The sequence below is a fragment of the Callithrix jacchus genome, chromosome 9, assembly GCF_049354715.1.
Source record: "Callithrix jacchus isolate 240 chromosome 9, calJac240_pri, whole genome shotgun sequence".
NCBI lineage: Eukaryota > Metazoa > Chordata > Mammalia > Primates > Cebidae > Callithrix > Callithrix jacchus.
The window spans coordinates 68,263,514-68,278,762 of record NC_133510.1 but is presented as its reverse complement, the minus strand read 5'-3'; the positions used below and the strand labels follow the sequence as shown (position 1 = coordinate 68,278,762).

General features: G+C 50.7%; 1 protein-coding gene across 11 annotated transcripts in view; it reads right to left on the bottom strand.

Moving 5' to 3' along the window:
- Window positions 1-4,341: 4,341 nt before the first annotated feature.
- Window positions 4,342-15,249, bottom strand: part of POU6F1 (POU class 6 homeobox 1) — a 28,005-nt gene continuing 17,097 nt past the window's right edge. For 5 of the 11 annotated variants that reach the window (XM_035256744.3, XM_035256748.3, XM_035256749.3 and 2 more), the window contains 7 exons: window positions 14,246-14,471; window positions 13,464-13,717; window positions 12,696-12,824; window positions 11,123-11,326; window positions 7,809-7,950; window positions 6,754-6,922; window positions 4,342-5,783 (listed from right to left, as the gene is read on the bottom strand). In XM_035256744.3, the coding sequence (XP_035112635.1) occupies window positions 5,438-5,783; window positions 6,754-6,922; window positions 7,809-7,950; window positions 11,123-11,326; window positions 12,696-12,824; window positions 13,464-13,717; window positions 14,246-14,471 (1,470 nt within the window). In that variant the 3' untranslated portion in view covers window positions 4,342-5,437. The remainder of the gene's footprint in view (window positions 5,784-6,753; window positions 6,923-7,808; window positions 7,951-11,122; window positions 11,327-12,695; window positions 12,825-13,463; window positions 13,718-14,245; window positions 14,472-15,249) is intronic. The other 6 variants (XM_035256747.3, XM_078336619.1, XM_078336621.1 and 3 more) reach the window with 2 other exon arrangements.

The following is a 15,249-nucleotide window of genomic DNA, read 5'->3' as shown; positions in this document are numbered from 1 at the left end:
AAGTCCCAAGCTACAATGTGCCCCATTCCCTCAGCCCATCGGCTGCCTTCTCTTCCCTCTCCCTATCTCGCACTGCAAAGGGCCTCACGTACAAGTGTAGACACCCCAGTCTACATATCCAAGCTCTGTCACTCAACTGTCTGACAAACAGCTGCCCTTTGGCCACTATGGGCTGAATGTTTGTTTCCCAAAAATTCCTATAATGAAACTTAATTCCCAATGTGATAGTATAGTTGTCCTTTCATATCTGTTGGGGATTCATTTCAGGATGCCTGAGGATACCAAAATCCACAGGTGCTCAAGTCTCTATATAAAATGGTGTACTCCAGCCTGGGCAACATAGTGGGACATCCCATCTCTAAAAATAAAAATAAAAAAATTAGCCAGGTGTGGTGGCATATGCCTGTATTTCCAGGCATTCGGGAGATTGATGTGGGAGGATCACTTGAGCCAGGAAAATTGAGTAAGCTGTGATCAAGGCACTGCACTCCAGCCTTGGCCAACAAGTGAGACTCTGTCTCAAAAACATAAAACAAGGCCAGGTGCAGTCAAGAGTTTGAGACCAGCCTGGCCAACACGGTGAAACCCCGTCTCTACTAAAAATAGAAAAAAAAATTAGCTGAGCATGGTGGCAGGTGCCTGTAATCCCAGCTACTTGGGAGGCTGAGGCAGGAGAATCACTTGAACCTGGGAGGCAGAGGTTGCAGTGAGCCAAGACTGCACCACCGCACACCAGCCTGGTGACAGAGTGAGACTGAGTCTCCAAAAACAAAACAAAACAAAAACCACCAAAAACAGTGTAGTATTTACACATAACCTCCTATGCACATCCTCTTGCAAAAATTTATCTCTACATTACTTATATCTAATACACTGTAAATGCTATGTAAATAGTTACACTATATTGACCTTTTTGTATTTTTTTTATTGTTGTATTGGAGGTTGTGTTGTTTTTGTTTTGTTGTTTGTTTGTTTGGAGACAGAGTCTCACTCTGTTCCCCAGGCTGGAGTGCAGTAGTGTGATCTGGGCTCACTGCAACCTCCATCTCCTGGGTTAAAGCAATTCTTGTGCCTCAGCCTCCCGAATAGCTAGGATTACAGGAATGTACCAACACACCTAGTTAATTTTTGTATTTTTAGTAGAGACGGGGTTTCACCATGTTGCCCATGCTGGTCTCAAACTCCAGAGCTCAGGCAATCTGGCTGCCTTGGCCTCCAAAAGTTCTGGATTACAGGCATAAGCCACCATGCCCAGCCTGCTGTTATGTTTGAATACTGTGCTTTCCATCTGAGGACACAGACCCCAGGGATATGGAGGCCGACTATATTAAGGTGGGGCCTTTCGGAAGGTGATTAGTCAAGTAGTGATTAGTAGTGATTAGTGGGATTAGCTTCCTTATAAAAGAGGCCAAGGGAGCTTGCTTGCCTTTCCACCATGTGAGCTTACAGTGAAAAGACACCTGTCTATGAGGAAGAGGGCTCTCATCGGACATCGACCTTGATCTTGACCTTGATCTTGGATTTCCCAGTCTTCAAAACTGTGAACAAGAAATTTCTGTTGTCTGTAAGCCACTGAGTCTAAGGTACTTTGTTGTAGCAACCAGAGCAGACTAAGGCAGCCAGGTCTTAGACCTACAAGTGTGCACACCAACAGCACAGCTCTTGGAACCCAGAAAGCAGGGATCCAGGAAGTGGGCTTGGCAGAGAATTCTGGGGTCCTAGGTATAAGAAGGGTGATTTAAAAGGAGAAAGGATACACCCCAATGGTCCTGTAGACTGTGTACCCTGTGGGGAAGGTCATGGTGGCAGAAGGGTTCAAGCAGGGGCTTCTGAAGTGGGAATCCAGAGCACTGACCCCTGCTTTCTTGCAATGGGATTTTCCAGGCTGCAAGCTGACAGCAAAGGCTGTCACTTCCCTGGCCTCTGACACTGGTCCCCTTCTATCTCTACCCTGAGGAGTGAACAGGAAACAAGCGGACCAGACAAAAGAAAAAATACTGTTTATTCCACACAACGACATCAAGTGCTTCTTCCCCATTCTCCTCTCCCCTTGCCAGCCCTCCAGCCTGCAGGAGGCTTTCTTTGCCTGTGCTGGGAACAGTGAGAACCTCAGTGTCAGAGCCTGGTCCATGAGGCAGGAAGGAAATCTGGGCATGGGAAAGTAACTGGATTTCCAAGAACACAAAAACGTCAGGGTCTCACATTCCAAACTCGTGTGTTCCTTAGTCCATTTGGCTGAATTCTTTCCCTGGACTTTGCCTGGTTAGTGCAGGGTCAAAGGTCCCAGCCGATTCACCAGGAAAGTTTTGGTCTTTCTTCCATTTAAAACAAAACAAACAAAACCCCACACAGTTAAACCATTTCTGTCCATTCTCCTCTCTTTCCATAGTAAGGGAGACACTAAGTTCTGGCTTAAGTCCAGAAGATGCTTCCGAAACAAAATGTTTACCAACTCCCTTCAGAACCTAATGCTAATACAAAAATAAAATAAACCCACTTCCTAGTGAGAGGTTCAGGCCCGAGCTGCCTCCTGGGGAGTCTTACACTGGGGAGCAAGGGCAGAGGTCTTAGGCCAGCGAGCTCTGCTTTGGGTACACATCAGGGAAACCCTGCACCCCCATGCCTGGGGAATTCAGCTGCAAACCTCCCAGCCCTGTTAATTGTTCCTCTGAATGACCAACCCATCATTGTCTGCAGAGGAGAAATGGTTTCATTCTAGCTCAGCCTTGGGAAGACAGATTTAAATGAGGGAGGGGCTGAGAAAGCATGGCCAGCCCTAATTTAGACCAGTGGTTCATGATTGTTTTCCCGTCATGACACAGGACAGATGGAGTCCTCCTGCATGTCCATCACCACAGACACACCCCGGATTATGTGCTATTCCCAGGGTACCAGCTGTGACCCATTTGTCGCTCTCAAAAAAGAAAGCATACCTGAATGCAAGCATCTGAGCATGAAAACCTGCATCTCTCTGAGTTTTTTTTTTTTCCAAGACAGCCTTGCTTTGCCCACTAGGCTGGAGTGCAGTAGTATAGTGTCAGCTCATTGTAACCTCTGCCTCCCAGGTTCAAGCAATTCTCCTGCCTCAACCTCCCAAGTACCTGGGATTACAGGCATGTGCCACGACACTTAGCTAATTTTTGCATTTTTAGTAGAGACAGGGTTTCACCATGTTGGTCAGGCTGGTTTTGAACTCCTGACCTCAAATGATCTGCCCGGCTCAGTCTCCCAAAGTGTTGGAATTACAGGATGAGCCACCTCGCGTGGCCTAATTTTTTGAAGTGTAAGTCACTGAATCCTTTATAAGCTCTGGAACTTAACTATTCTTACTGAAAATAGTTTACAACACCCCTCCCAAATGACTTTGTTGTCTCATTGAGGCAAGTCAATAACCCTGAACTAGAGTGTGGAGCCTCTCTGTTGAGACATGTTCTCCTGGGAAGCTGGGTCAGGCAAACTGCCCACCTGCTTCCTCACCTCTGCTACAATCTGGCAGGCATGGTTTGTCCAAATACAGCAGGGCATATGTGTGTGTGTGTGTGTGTGTGTGTGTGTGTGTGCGCGCGCGCGCGCGCGCACGTGGGCGCACTTGCGTATGCTAATTCAGCACACTAAGAGTGTGGCCACACTGGCATTGCAGGGGCTGGGAGGGACCAACAGTAAGTAGGAAAGGAAACAGCACACCAGAGGAAGCTAGGCTAGGAGGTGGCTGAGCACCAGAGACTGACAGAGGTGGTGATGTGCCCCTGCCTGACGGTGGCTTCCTCAGGGTCTATCATGGGAGGTGCAGTGGAGGCAGCTGTTAGAAACCAGCCTCTGTGCTGGGTGTGGTGGCTCACGCCTGTAATCCTAGTACTTTGGGAGGGCACGGTGGGTGGATCACCTGAGGTCAAGAGTTCAAGACCAGCCTGGCCATCATGGTGAAACCCCCATCTTTAAAAAAAAAAAAAAACCAGTCTCTGTAAGGATAAGAGTACTGAAGAGAGGGGTGGTTGACCCCGATGACTTGAGGCCCTTTACAGATGGTCTACAAAGCCAGCCTGTGCTCATCTAAGCAAATCTTAGTTCTCTCCTGACTTCCTGGACTTACATACTGAATTTTAGGGGCTGTCCAGCCACAATGAGGCTGGAAACTCACTTAGCAGCTTGGATGAGAGCCAGCCCCCAAGGTCCCATAGCTATCCTATCTAGAGGCAAAACCCAACCTGATCTAGGGGTGTTCTTGGCTCAGACGACACTGGGGGGATTGCTTACACATAGACATGGTCTGAGACTTGACAAAATGAGATTTCTCCTCGAGTAACCAAGGCTTAAACTTACAAAGAAAATTAGAGTCAAGTCAACTTCCACAAGAGACCTTCCCGGACTCCATCATTTATTCAGGGATGCTGTTCTTTCCCCCAGGGCCTTGCTGTCTGGTTTATTGTTTAATTTGCTCCTTTTGAGAAGGCCCCAGTATTGGGTTGGGAATGGGTGTGGGGACAAGAGAAAATCAGAGAAAGTCAGCATTCCTTTCCTTATTTTTCTCCAGAGTTGCCTGTTTGTTTGGGCAGTGGGATTTTCCAGGCTGCAAGTTCTCTTAACCCAAGATCTTTTTTGTGGGAGGGATGGCCATCAACAGAGATTAGATTAAAATCTGAAAGAATGGCCTTATTTTCTAAATTCCCAACCTGCTGCAGACCCAGGACAACTCCAGGACAGGTACAGTTCACTGTTGCTTCCTTCCAACATGGATTGCAAAAGAAAATGTTCTGTTTTAGTGCAAATTTATCTGCAAAGGAACTAGGGAGAGGTGGGAGAGAAGAGTCCATGTTCTGGCCCCAGGGGTTCAGGAACCTTCTGACCTTGAGGTCAAGGCAGACCTTGAGTCTGGCCTTCTGAGCAGCACATCACACTTTTCTGAATTTTATCTCCTGGGTCCTTTCCGTGCGCCTGCAGGCAAAATGTGGGGGGAAGGGCAGTGTGAGGCTGTGGTTCCACTGGATGAGTTGTCATACCTGCCACACTAACACAGAAGAGCAAAGGAGAAGAGAAGGTGGAAAGAGGATGGAATCAAAAGCCAGAGCTAATGGCCAGTGGTCCTTAGGAGCTGCTATAGCCCTGCCCCAAAGACAGTGAGTTTCTGGTTCCCCACCAGAATTCACCCTTCAGAAACCATGCTAGCAAAGTGCTTCTCTAAGTGACATCATAAATCCTCTTTTTCGGGGCAACCAGTCCAGAGCCTGGAGCTCCCATGTGGCCCCCTCTGGCCTCCCCATGATGTGAGATATGTGGGAGAGAAGAGGGACATTGACGCACATGCACACGGTGGAGTCTCATGACCTGGGGCGAGCACAGCTGCACATGGCAAAATGACAGGTGCTGTCATGGCAGTGGTGGCAGCCGGATGCCAAGGAAAACGGACAAAGTGCTAGAACACAGGGCCAGGGGCTGAGCCCTAAGGGATCTGAAAGACATTCAGCTTGCTGGTGTTCTTCAGCGTCTGGCGCCGATTGCAGAACCAGACACGCACGACCTCACGGTCATAGTTGAGCTCCTTAGCAATTTCAGTGATCTCCTGGCCTGTGGGCAGTGGGTTCTTCTCAAAATAGGCATTGAGAGCCTCTATGGCCTGGGGGGTGAAGGAGGTGCGGCGTTTGCGTTTCTTGGAGGGCTCGCCTCCCACAAACTCCATCAAGTTCTGCTGGCCTTCCTGGTTCCGCAGTTCAGCTTCATTCAGCCACTTTTCCAGCACTGGCTTCAGCTTCTGGGCACTCTTGGGTGTGATGTCCAGCTTCTCGAACCTGTGGGCAACCCATACCCAGGAAGAGGCAGGCAGTGAGAGCATCTTGGTCTCTCTGGCACACCCCACACCTAGGTGTAGGCTCCATCTTCAATGGGCCGCTCTGCTTGGGGCTGGTGAGACCATACCCAGTGCTCCCCTCACCACCTCCGCCAGGACCCCTCTAGCTTGGCCAAGCCCAGAACCCTCAGACCCTCTGATGCCCCCAGTCCTAACAGGGAGACCATTCCCATGACCTCAGCTCGGTCAGTAGTGCAATAATAATAGTGCAAATGCTTTATGAACAACCATTCTAGAATGTTCACCTAAATGAATGAAGTCCTTTGAAGAGTCGCCTTAGGAGGCCTCCAGTCGCACTCCCATAGCAGCATCACTAACAAGTCAGGCCACTCTTTCTGGCTGAGTCTGGATTTGGCAACAGGATTCTCTACAGAATTCTAATGCTCGCTCTAGTCTGACCTATGGAGCTGGCAGGAAGATGAAACCTTTTGGCCTCTACCCCTCCTAGTGCCAAAACCAGTTTATAAGTGGCTTACAGAAAACTCAGCTGTGTTACTTTATAGTCAAGCCTTGTAAGAAGGGGGATGGGAGCATGATGAGGTACGGTGGGTTACAGTTAAGGGCCAGGATAGAGTTGAAATTCCCACTTCTGTGACTAATTTTACAGACTGTACTCCTTTCCTGCTAGAATTCCTCAGTGGATTAGGGTCTTAGGTTCCCCAGAGAAGACCATTTTAATGCCCAGGATTGGAGGATAAACTTCAGAGAGCCTCAGAAGGACAGGGTCAGTCTTTAACTAGCCCAGGTGTTAAACTACCTCATATCTACCCTGAAGGCGGTCATCCTTATCTGGAAGAAGGTTGGAGCGAGGGGTCATATGGAAAAGGGGCAGGTGCCCGGGTTCCCATGAGTGCCCAGTGGCACCAGGCAGCTGAGCAGGCCCTAATCCTGTCTAGGGCTGTCTTACTCACCGGCAGATGGCTGACTGGCTGTAGGCTGGACCTTCCGTTGCAGTCAGAGCCTGACCCACCTGGGTCTGTGTAAGGCCCAGGGAAAGCCGCCGTATCTTAAAGTTCTTGGCAAACTCCCGGATCTCTTCTAAGTTGATCCCATCCTCATCCAGACTTGGAGTATGTGGCTCTAGGCCAGAGGCAGGGAGAAGGGATGAGTGTGTAAGATGGGAACCATCCCTGCTTATCTAGCTCATTGGTCAGGACTGACACAGTAGTGAGAGATGAGAACATCTGGCAAAAGGCTCATGCACCCTCAAGACCCTTATCACCTTTGTCCCCAAGACAAGCAAGACTTGAAGAAAAGGGGCCTAAACCCACCTCTCCGGGGGTAAGGAGCTATTTTGAAGTTCTACCAGCTCTAACTGCTGACCCTCCCCCATTCTCCCTAGGCCTGGCCTCAAACACAGCTGTTGGTCACCCACATTCCTCAAATACTGGGTGATAGACCATAGCAGAGACAGCCCATGGCTCAGCCTCTCCAAGAAGCAGCCAGCCATCCAGCTAAACAGCATCCACAGTCATTGTGCCCAAACTCCTCCTCAATAGGAATGGAAATAAAAAAGCCAGTCCCTGCCAGGTGTGGTGGCTCATGCCTGTAATCCCAGCACTTTGGGAGGCTGAGGTGGGTAAATCACCTGACGTCAGGAGTTCGAGGCCAGCTTGGCCAACATGGTGAAACCCTCTCTACTAAAAATACAAAAAATTAGCTAAGTGTGATGGTGGATGCCTGTAATCCCAGCAACTCGGGAAGCTGAGGCAGGAGAATCGCTTGAACCCAGGAGGTGGAGGTTGCAATAAGCGGAGGTCCCACCACTGCACTCCAGCTTAGGCAATAAGAGTGAAACTCCATCTCAAAAAAATAAAAATAAAAAAGCCAGCCCCTCACATTAGGCCTCTGCTCTTCCCCTTTGGACCCCAGGATGTTTATCAACAAAAGCAGCATCTGAAGGGGTTGGGGTGCCCAAATAAATGCCTCCCCGCTTCTCCATACTCCTTCTCCAAGAACCACTTACTGGACACCAACTGGCTGACGGTGGGAGTCTCTGAGCAGGTAATTGGGATAGGAGCAGAGGCAGATGGCTTGGCTGCTGGAGCTGGGCTGGCGATGACCACAGCAGGTTGGGGCACTGTTGGTGTGGGCTGGATGGGCTGTACCTGTGAAAGGAGAGACAACAAGGCTTTGCTGCCCCCTGCCAGGCTCAGGGAGCTGGAATTCCTGGGTGGACCACAGGCAGGGCAAAAACAGGCATGAAATCCTCACGCATGCAGGACGCTCCCACCCGGGCCCTATCATAAAGCAAGACTAGGCTGGGCATGATGGCTGATGCCTGTAATCCTAACACTTTGGGAAGCCAAGGTGGGAGGATCACTTGAGGTTGGAAGTTTGAGATCAGCCTGGGCAACATGGCAAAACCCTGGCTCCACTAAAAATACAAAAATCAGACGGGCATGGTGGCGTGTGCCTGTAATCCCAGCTACTCAGGAGGCCGAGGCAAGAGAATCGCTTGGACCCAGGAGGCGGAGGTTGTGGTGAGCCGAGATCGTGCCATTGCACTCCAGCCTGGGTAACAACAGCGAAACTCTGTCTCAAAAAAAAAAAAAAAAAAAAAAAGAATTGTGAAGTGAAAGAAGAAAAAGAAAAAAAAAAGTCAGGTGAAAATCAGTTTTGGCTGGGTATAGCGGCTCATGCCTGTAATCCCAGCACTTTGGGAGGCCAAGGTGGTTGGATCAAGAGTTCGAGACCAGCCTGGCCAATATGGTGAAACCCTGTCTCTTACTAAAAATACAAAAATTAGCCAGGCCTGGTGGCACGCACCTGTAATCCCAGGTACTTGGGAAGCTAAGGCAGGATAATTGCTTGAACCCAGAAGGCAGAGGTCACAGTAAGCTGAGATTGTGCCACTGCACTCCAGCCTGGGCAACAGAGTGAGACTCTGTCTCAAAAAATAAAAAATAAAAAATAAAAAAAAATGTAAAAAAAGAAAATCAATTTTTATGGAATAATGCCTTTAAGAAATACATATGAATTTCTATAAAAACAAAATCTTGAGGCATAAGTGAGCTATCAAAAGAAATTGTCTCTGGAGATGGAATTAAAAGAGATTTTTACTTTTTACATTACACAAAATACTAGAATTTTTGTAAAAACCACCTGTCATGTTTGTAATAAAGAGAAACTATACATATATGAAAGTATTTGGTATGAGTTAAAAAACAAAACGCTTTCAAGGAAGTACAGATTTCTCCAGGATGGTCCTGTTTCCTGGATTCTACCCCGGAACGTCTCAAGTCCATCGCTTTTTCATCCCCAGGGCCTTTGCCTTAGTTCAGAGCTCCTTGCCTCTCCCTGGAGCTGTTTAAACTGCCTCACTGCAGTCTAGTTCCTGACACCATGTGAATAACAGGAATTTTTTGTTTTGAGATGGAGTCTCACTCTGTCGCCCAGGCTGGAGTGCAGGGGCATGAACTCAGCTTACCACAACTTCTGCCTCTTGGGTTCAAGCGATTCTCCTGCCTCAGCCTCCCCAGTAGCTGGGATTATAGGCACCTACCACCACACCCAGCCAATTTTGTGTATTTAGTAGAGATGGGGTTTTACCATATTGGTAAGGCTGGTCTCGAACTCCTGACCTCAGATGATTGGCCTGCCTCAGCCTCCCAAAGTGCTGGGATTACAGGCATGAGCCACTGCACCCAGCCTATACCAGGGATTTTTAAAAAAAATACATATCTCAGCTGGGCATGGTGTCACATGTCTGTAATCCCAGTACTTTGGGAGGCTGAGGTGGGCCAATCACTTGAGTCCAGGAGTTTTGAGACCAGCCTAGGCAATGTGGCAAAACCCTGTCTCTACAAAAAATACACAAAATAGCCAGGTGTGGTGGTGCGCACCTGTAGTCCCAGCTACTGGGAGGCTGAAGTGGGAGGATTGATTGAACCTAGGAGCAGAGGCTGCAGTGAGCCGGGGTCACATCACTGCACTCCATCAGTTTTGGCACGGGCAACAGAACAAGACTCTGGTCTCAAAAAAAAAAAAAAAAAAAAGCACATCTGGTCAGCCATTTCCTTGCTAAAGCCCTTCAGCAGTTCCCCACTACCTGCTAATGGTAATAACAAGAACTACTGTTTGTTTTTAAGTGCTTTCTGTGCGCCAGTGTTCACTGCCTATGTATAATATATCCTTTAGCGTTCATAACCTTCTGAAGTCAGTACCCTTATGATCCCTATTCACAGAGGAAGCTAAGAGGTTATGCACAAAGCTTGGATGTGCATACTACATTTGCAAACCACTGGCCTTATTATCACCGGGGAACTTAGAAATGCAAACTCTTGGACGCCACTGCAGATCTACTAAATAAGAAACTCTGAGGTGGGACCCTGCAATCTTCATTCCAGGAAGCCCTCCAGGGATTCTGATGCACAGGTGTAAGAACTGCTGCTCTAGCATGCGACACTTGTTGCAGTTCCTGAAGGTAAAACACTCTCACATCCAACTCCTCCCTTCGTATCTTTAGAGAGGGTCTGGCTGTGTTGTCCAGGCTGGAGTGCAGTGGCTATTCACAGCCATGATCATCGTACATGGCAGCCTTGAACTCTTTGCCTCAAGTGATCCTCCGCTTCAGCCTCCTGAGTAGCTCGAACTACAGGTGAGCACCACCATGCCTGGCTTCCTCTCTTTAAAATGGTCCAATGTCCCTTATCTATGAAGCCTTGCTAACCCCCAAGTTTGTAGAGAGCTCTTTTCTCCGGGGCCCCAAACCACCTTATTTGTGCGTCCCTGTGAGTTTTTCCCACTGACTTGTAACTGTCTCTAATGCCAAGCTACCTAAGGCTAGGAGGGCATCTTATTCATCTTTGTGTTTTCAGCACTTGGGAAAAAGTGGCACTCAAAAGATACTCCTAGAATGAGCAATGAGTAAATCAAAGCCCCAGTGCGGAGTGGAGGGGTGGAGAGATGGAGGGGTAGAGGAGGGGTACAAAGCTGAATGCCCAGGGCTTCTCAGAAGATTGCTCACCCTAAAGCTGATCCTGGCCCAGTCTGCTTTGACCACCACCTACCTCCCTGACCTTCTTAGAACAGCACTGGCCTCTGAAGGCACATGCATATTTTGATTGTGTGTGAGTGAGGGGTCTCGTGGTGCTGTTTCCCGGGGAAGAACCTGTGTGGACACAGGTGGGCTTTCTACTCTGGGACCTCCCTGATTTTAGGAGGTACCCGGCTCTCCTAGGAGTTTCAGAAGACACTGTCCTGCCTGGCAGTCTAAAGGGATCCAGCCATGCCAAATAGCAGAGCCTGCCCCATCCCCACCACCCCCAGCCCTTGTACCTCACTCTTAGCAGGGGACTCAGGTGTGCTTGGTTTCCGAACAGCCACAGGTGGAGGCAGGGGGCTGCTGGCCAGGGTTGCAATCACCTGGCCCTGGGCGTTCAACAACAGCTGGGGGGTCACGGCCTGGACCTGGAGGCTTTGGGCTGGTGCTGGAGCTGCCACACTAGCTGAGTTCACTACCCATGGAAGGGTTCCAATAACCTGGGAGGAAATAAAGCAGGGACCCCAGGTGTGAGGATAGCATCCAGCTCTACCGCAAACCCAAATCCCCACACCACCAGGGAAAGAGACTAGTGGACAAATCACTCAACCAGCTCTGGCCTATTTCTGCATTAGTAAAATGCAGGATTCACACTCTAGAGGCTACTTCCTTTGTTCCAGCCTCAGAGCTATGGTGGAGCAGGAATATGTCAGGATATGGCTTCAGAGAGACCTGCCTTGTTCTGCCACGTTTTAGCTGTGTGGCTTAATTGCTCTGAACTTCAGCCTTTTGTCCTGTAAGATGGGAATAAAAATCTCCATCTAGCCCAGTGAGGTGGCTCACACCTGTAATCCCAGCATGTTGGGAGGCTGAGGCGGGTGGATCACGAGGTCAGGAGTTCAAGACCAACCTGGCCAAGATGAAGAAACCCTGTCTCTACTAAAAATACAAAAATTAGCCAGGCCTGGTGGTGGCTACTGGGGAAGCTGAGGCAGGGAACTGCTTGAACGTGGGAGGTGGAGGTTGCAGTAAGCTGAGATTGTGACACTGCACTCCAGCCTGGGCAGCAGAGCAAGACTCCGTCTAAAAAAAAAAAAAATCTGGGCCGGGCGCGGTGGCTCACACCTGTAATCCCAGCACTTTGGGAGGCCAAGACGGGTGGATCACGAGGTCAAGAGATCCAGACCATCCTGATCAACATGGTGAAACCCCGTCTCTACTAAAAATACAAAAAATTAGCTGGGCATGGTGGTGCGTGCCTGTAATCCCAGCTACTCAGGAGGCTGAGGCAGGAGAATTGCCTGAACCCAGGAGGCAGAGGTTGTGGTGAGCCGAGATCGCGCCATTGCACTCCAGCCTGGGTAACAAGAGCAAAACTCCATCTCAAAAAAAAAAAAAAAAAAAAAATCTGCATCTAATAGATTTGTACTCCAAACAAAGTGAGATGATGTATGAGAAAGCACCTAGTACAAAGCCGGACCACAAGACGGGTGCTCCATAAATGAAAACCTCCACCTATAAGCGCCAGGCACGGTGGCTCACGCCTGTAATTCCAGCACTTTGGGAGGCTGAGGCGGGCAGATCACCTGAGGTCAGAAGTTCGAGACCAGCCTGACCAATATGGTGAAACCCCATCTTAAAAAAAAAAAAAAAAAAGAAAGAAAGAAAGAAAACCCCTACCTCCAGGACAGGGAGGTGGCTACACCCCTGCCCAGCTTCAGCACTGGCAGAAAGCCGCCACACAGGAGATAAGAACAACAGCTTGACATCTGTTCAAGTTTCTAGAACCCACAGCCCACGTCCTGGCTGCCTTCCCCTGGCCAGCCTCTCCACAGTCCCCACCCTCCAGCCCTGTCTTTGGCCACTTGCCTGTCCCTGAGCATTGGTGAGGATCTGACTGCTGATCCCCGGCATGCTGGGAATGGCGCTGGTAATGACCGGAGCTGTAGTGAGGGAGCCCAGGATCTGGGTCTGTCCCCCGAGGGAAGCAGCACTGATCTGTGGGTGGAGGAAGAGCCTTGCTCAGAAGCCAAGGGATGAGAAGAGCCCTGGGCAGAGGGAAGAGGGCACTGGGGTGGGTAGATGTGAATGTGGGCTTCAGGCCCATGTCTACTGGCTGGATGGTTTCCAGGGCTAGGGGCTGCAGGGGTCAGCAGGGAAGGGCGGGGCCACAGTCATGGAATAATAACTCTGGTTAATCTTTCAGGCCAGGCCTGGGAGGGTAGAAGGGCCACACTGGAGAGGCTGATGTGATCCTAGTCACATCTATCAGCGCCCACTGCCAAGCCAGGAGCCATACTGGACAGACACCAGCATAGAGCTGTAAGCTCTGGCTGCACCTTAGTGACAGCCCACAAGTTTTCAATCCCCAGACGTCATCCCACCCTCCAAGCCTGGTCCAGTGGTTGAGGTTCTGAAGAATGTGCCCAGCCCTTTTGGCAGATTGTCTGCTTTTATCTGAGATGGATGGGCTGGCAGCTGCGAGGAGAAGGCCTCAGAGGAGCCCATCTCTGCTGATGTGTTGTAAAAGGGCTGTTTTCGGGGGGGCTCATCCTTCACTGTGGGAAGGGTCAGTTCCACCCTCGGCCCGTGATTCCGTCCATCCCTGGTCAGCCCTGGGTGAGGGCAGCAGCTTACGATTCCTGGGCTAAATGCGAAGCCGGCAGGCTGGACGGTGATCTGTGGGGGGGTGTCCATTGGCTTGGGGGTAGGGGCAGCAGCGGTGGCGGCAGTGGGCTGTGGGAGGATGGCAGGTGTGGTCTGCAGCAGCGGCTGGGTCTGGAACAGCGTCTGGGGCTGGGCTGGTGGCCGGGGTTGGGCCGTCGAGGAGGCCTGTACTGGTGGGGCAGCTTGTACGGGTGCCGGGAGAGCGGTGTTCAGCACAGCAGCTGCTATGGAGCAAGGCAGAGACAGAGGTGCTCAAACACCTAGCCACTGCCCACAGCGCTCCAATCCCAAGGGATCTGGCACAAGAAGGAGAGGGGGTGGGGGCAGTGGGCACAGTGGGGCAGGCAGCCATGATTCCCTTGATCCTTGAAGGGCTGGCATGTGCCAGCATCTCTCATCCCCCCTCCCTGGGGCCAGGAGATGTGTAGGTTCAAGAACCAGATGTTGAATCTTCTCGCAGTCCTTCGCAGGAGGCTGGTCATGGGGTGAGTTCTGGCACGGGGGGAGAGGGGCAGTCTCAGACAGCTGGCTGAAGTAAAACAGGCCTGCAGGGCCAGCGTGGTGTCACAGCCTACAGTCCCGAGGTGGTGCAGCAGCTCTGCGGCCAGGTGCCCAAGACACCGGATCCGGACTCCAGGGCGGTCGCCCCGGGTGGGCCGTGGGTTCTGAGTCCAACATGGCAAGCGCACGTGCAGGGGTGCAGTGGAGGGTGGTGGGGGGCCTGGTGCAGTCCTGGGAAGAGTTGCCGTTACCTTGGAGACCGGCTAAAGGTGGCTTGAAAATTCCCCCCGTAGGAGAAGCAGCAGTTAGTCCTGGGAGGGCAGCCACGGTTGCTGTAGGAATTGTCCACACGGCCAGCCCCTGCTGACCAGCCACTTGACCTGCAATACTGATGGGGATAAGAAGAGGTTGAGTAACTGCCCCTGCTGGAACCATAACTCCTGTCAGAACTGTGGCTAAGTTTTCCTGAGTCAAGACCTGCAAAAGCAAACAAGATTTCAAAAAGAAAAGAAAAAATAAAAAATCAACATTGACAGCGCAAACACTGGGTCTCTGAGACCCAGCTGAGCACAAACAAAGCATTCTGAGGGCAATGGGGCAAAGGCCACATGAGGATGGGGAAGAGCCAAACCCTAGCTGGAGGCCCAAACGTTAGAGGGGGTGCCTGGACCAACTATCCTGCCTCCAGAGAAGTCGCCCAAATACAGGGCACGGCGACCCTGCTCATAGGAAGGGAAGGGGGCACAGGTCTCCCAAGCCAGAGTCTGCTGCCTGCCAGGCTTTCTGCGGGCCCTTGCTGACAGGCCAGGGAGCAGAGGCTGACAGAACCAAGTGGTCAAGGGCCCACAGAGGCCTCCGAGAAGTTTCTGATGGACCATGCCCTTGGCTGGATGCCTGGGAGTCAGGTCATGTAGGGAAAGGCACAGGGAATTTTGCCTGCCTGCAAGATCCTGAAGGCAGCCTCTCACCAGTGCTGGGGCCACTCCCTGGCTCTAAATGAGGACTCTGAACAATCCATTAACTCTTTCCAGGCACCCACTGGAGGGCCAGCAAGGATATTCATTCAGTCATTCGATAAACAAAAACTCTGGCTGCACGAAAGAGTTAATGTTATTTCTACAATCCTGGCTGGACCCAAGGAGATGATCCTGCAAATGCAGATTCTCTTTTCCAAATGGGCCTGATCTAGGCACGGGTGAGGCTGGAGGTGCCTAATAGGAGAGTCCCTCCCTCAAGCCACAGCCCCTTCCCCGCC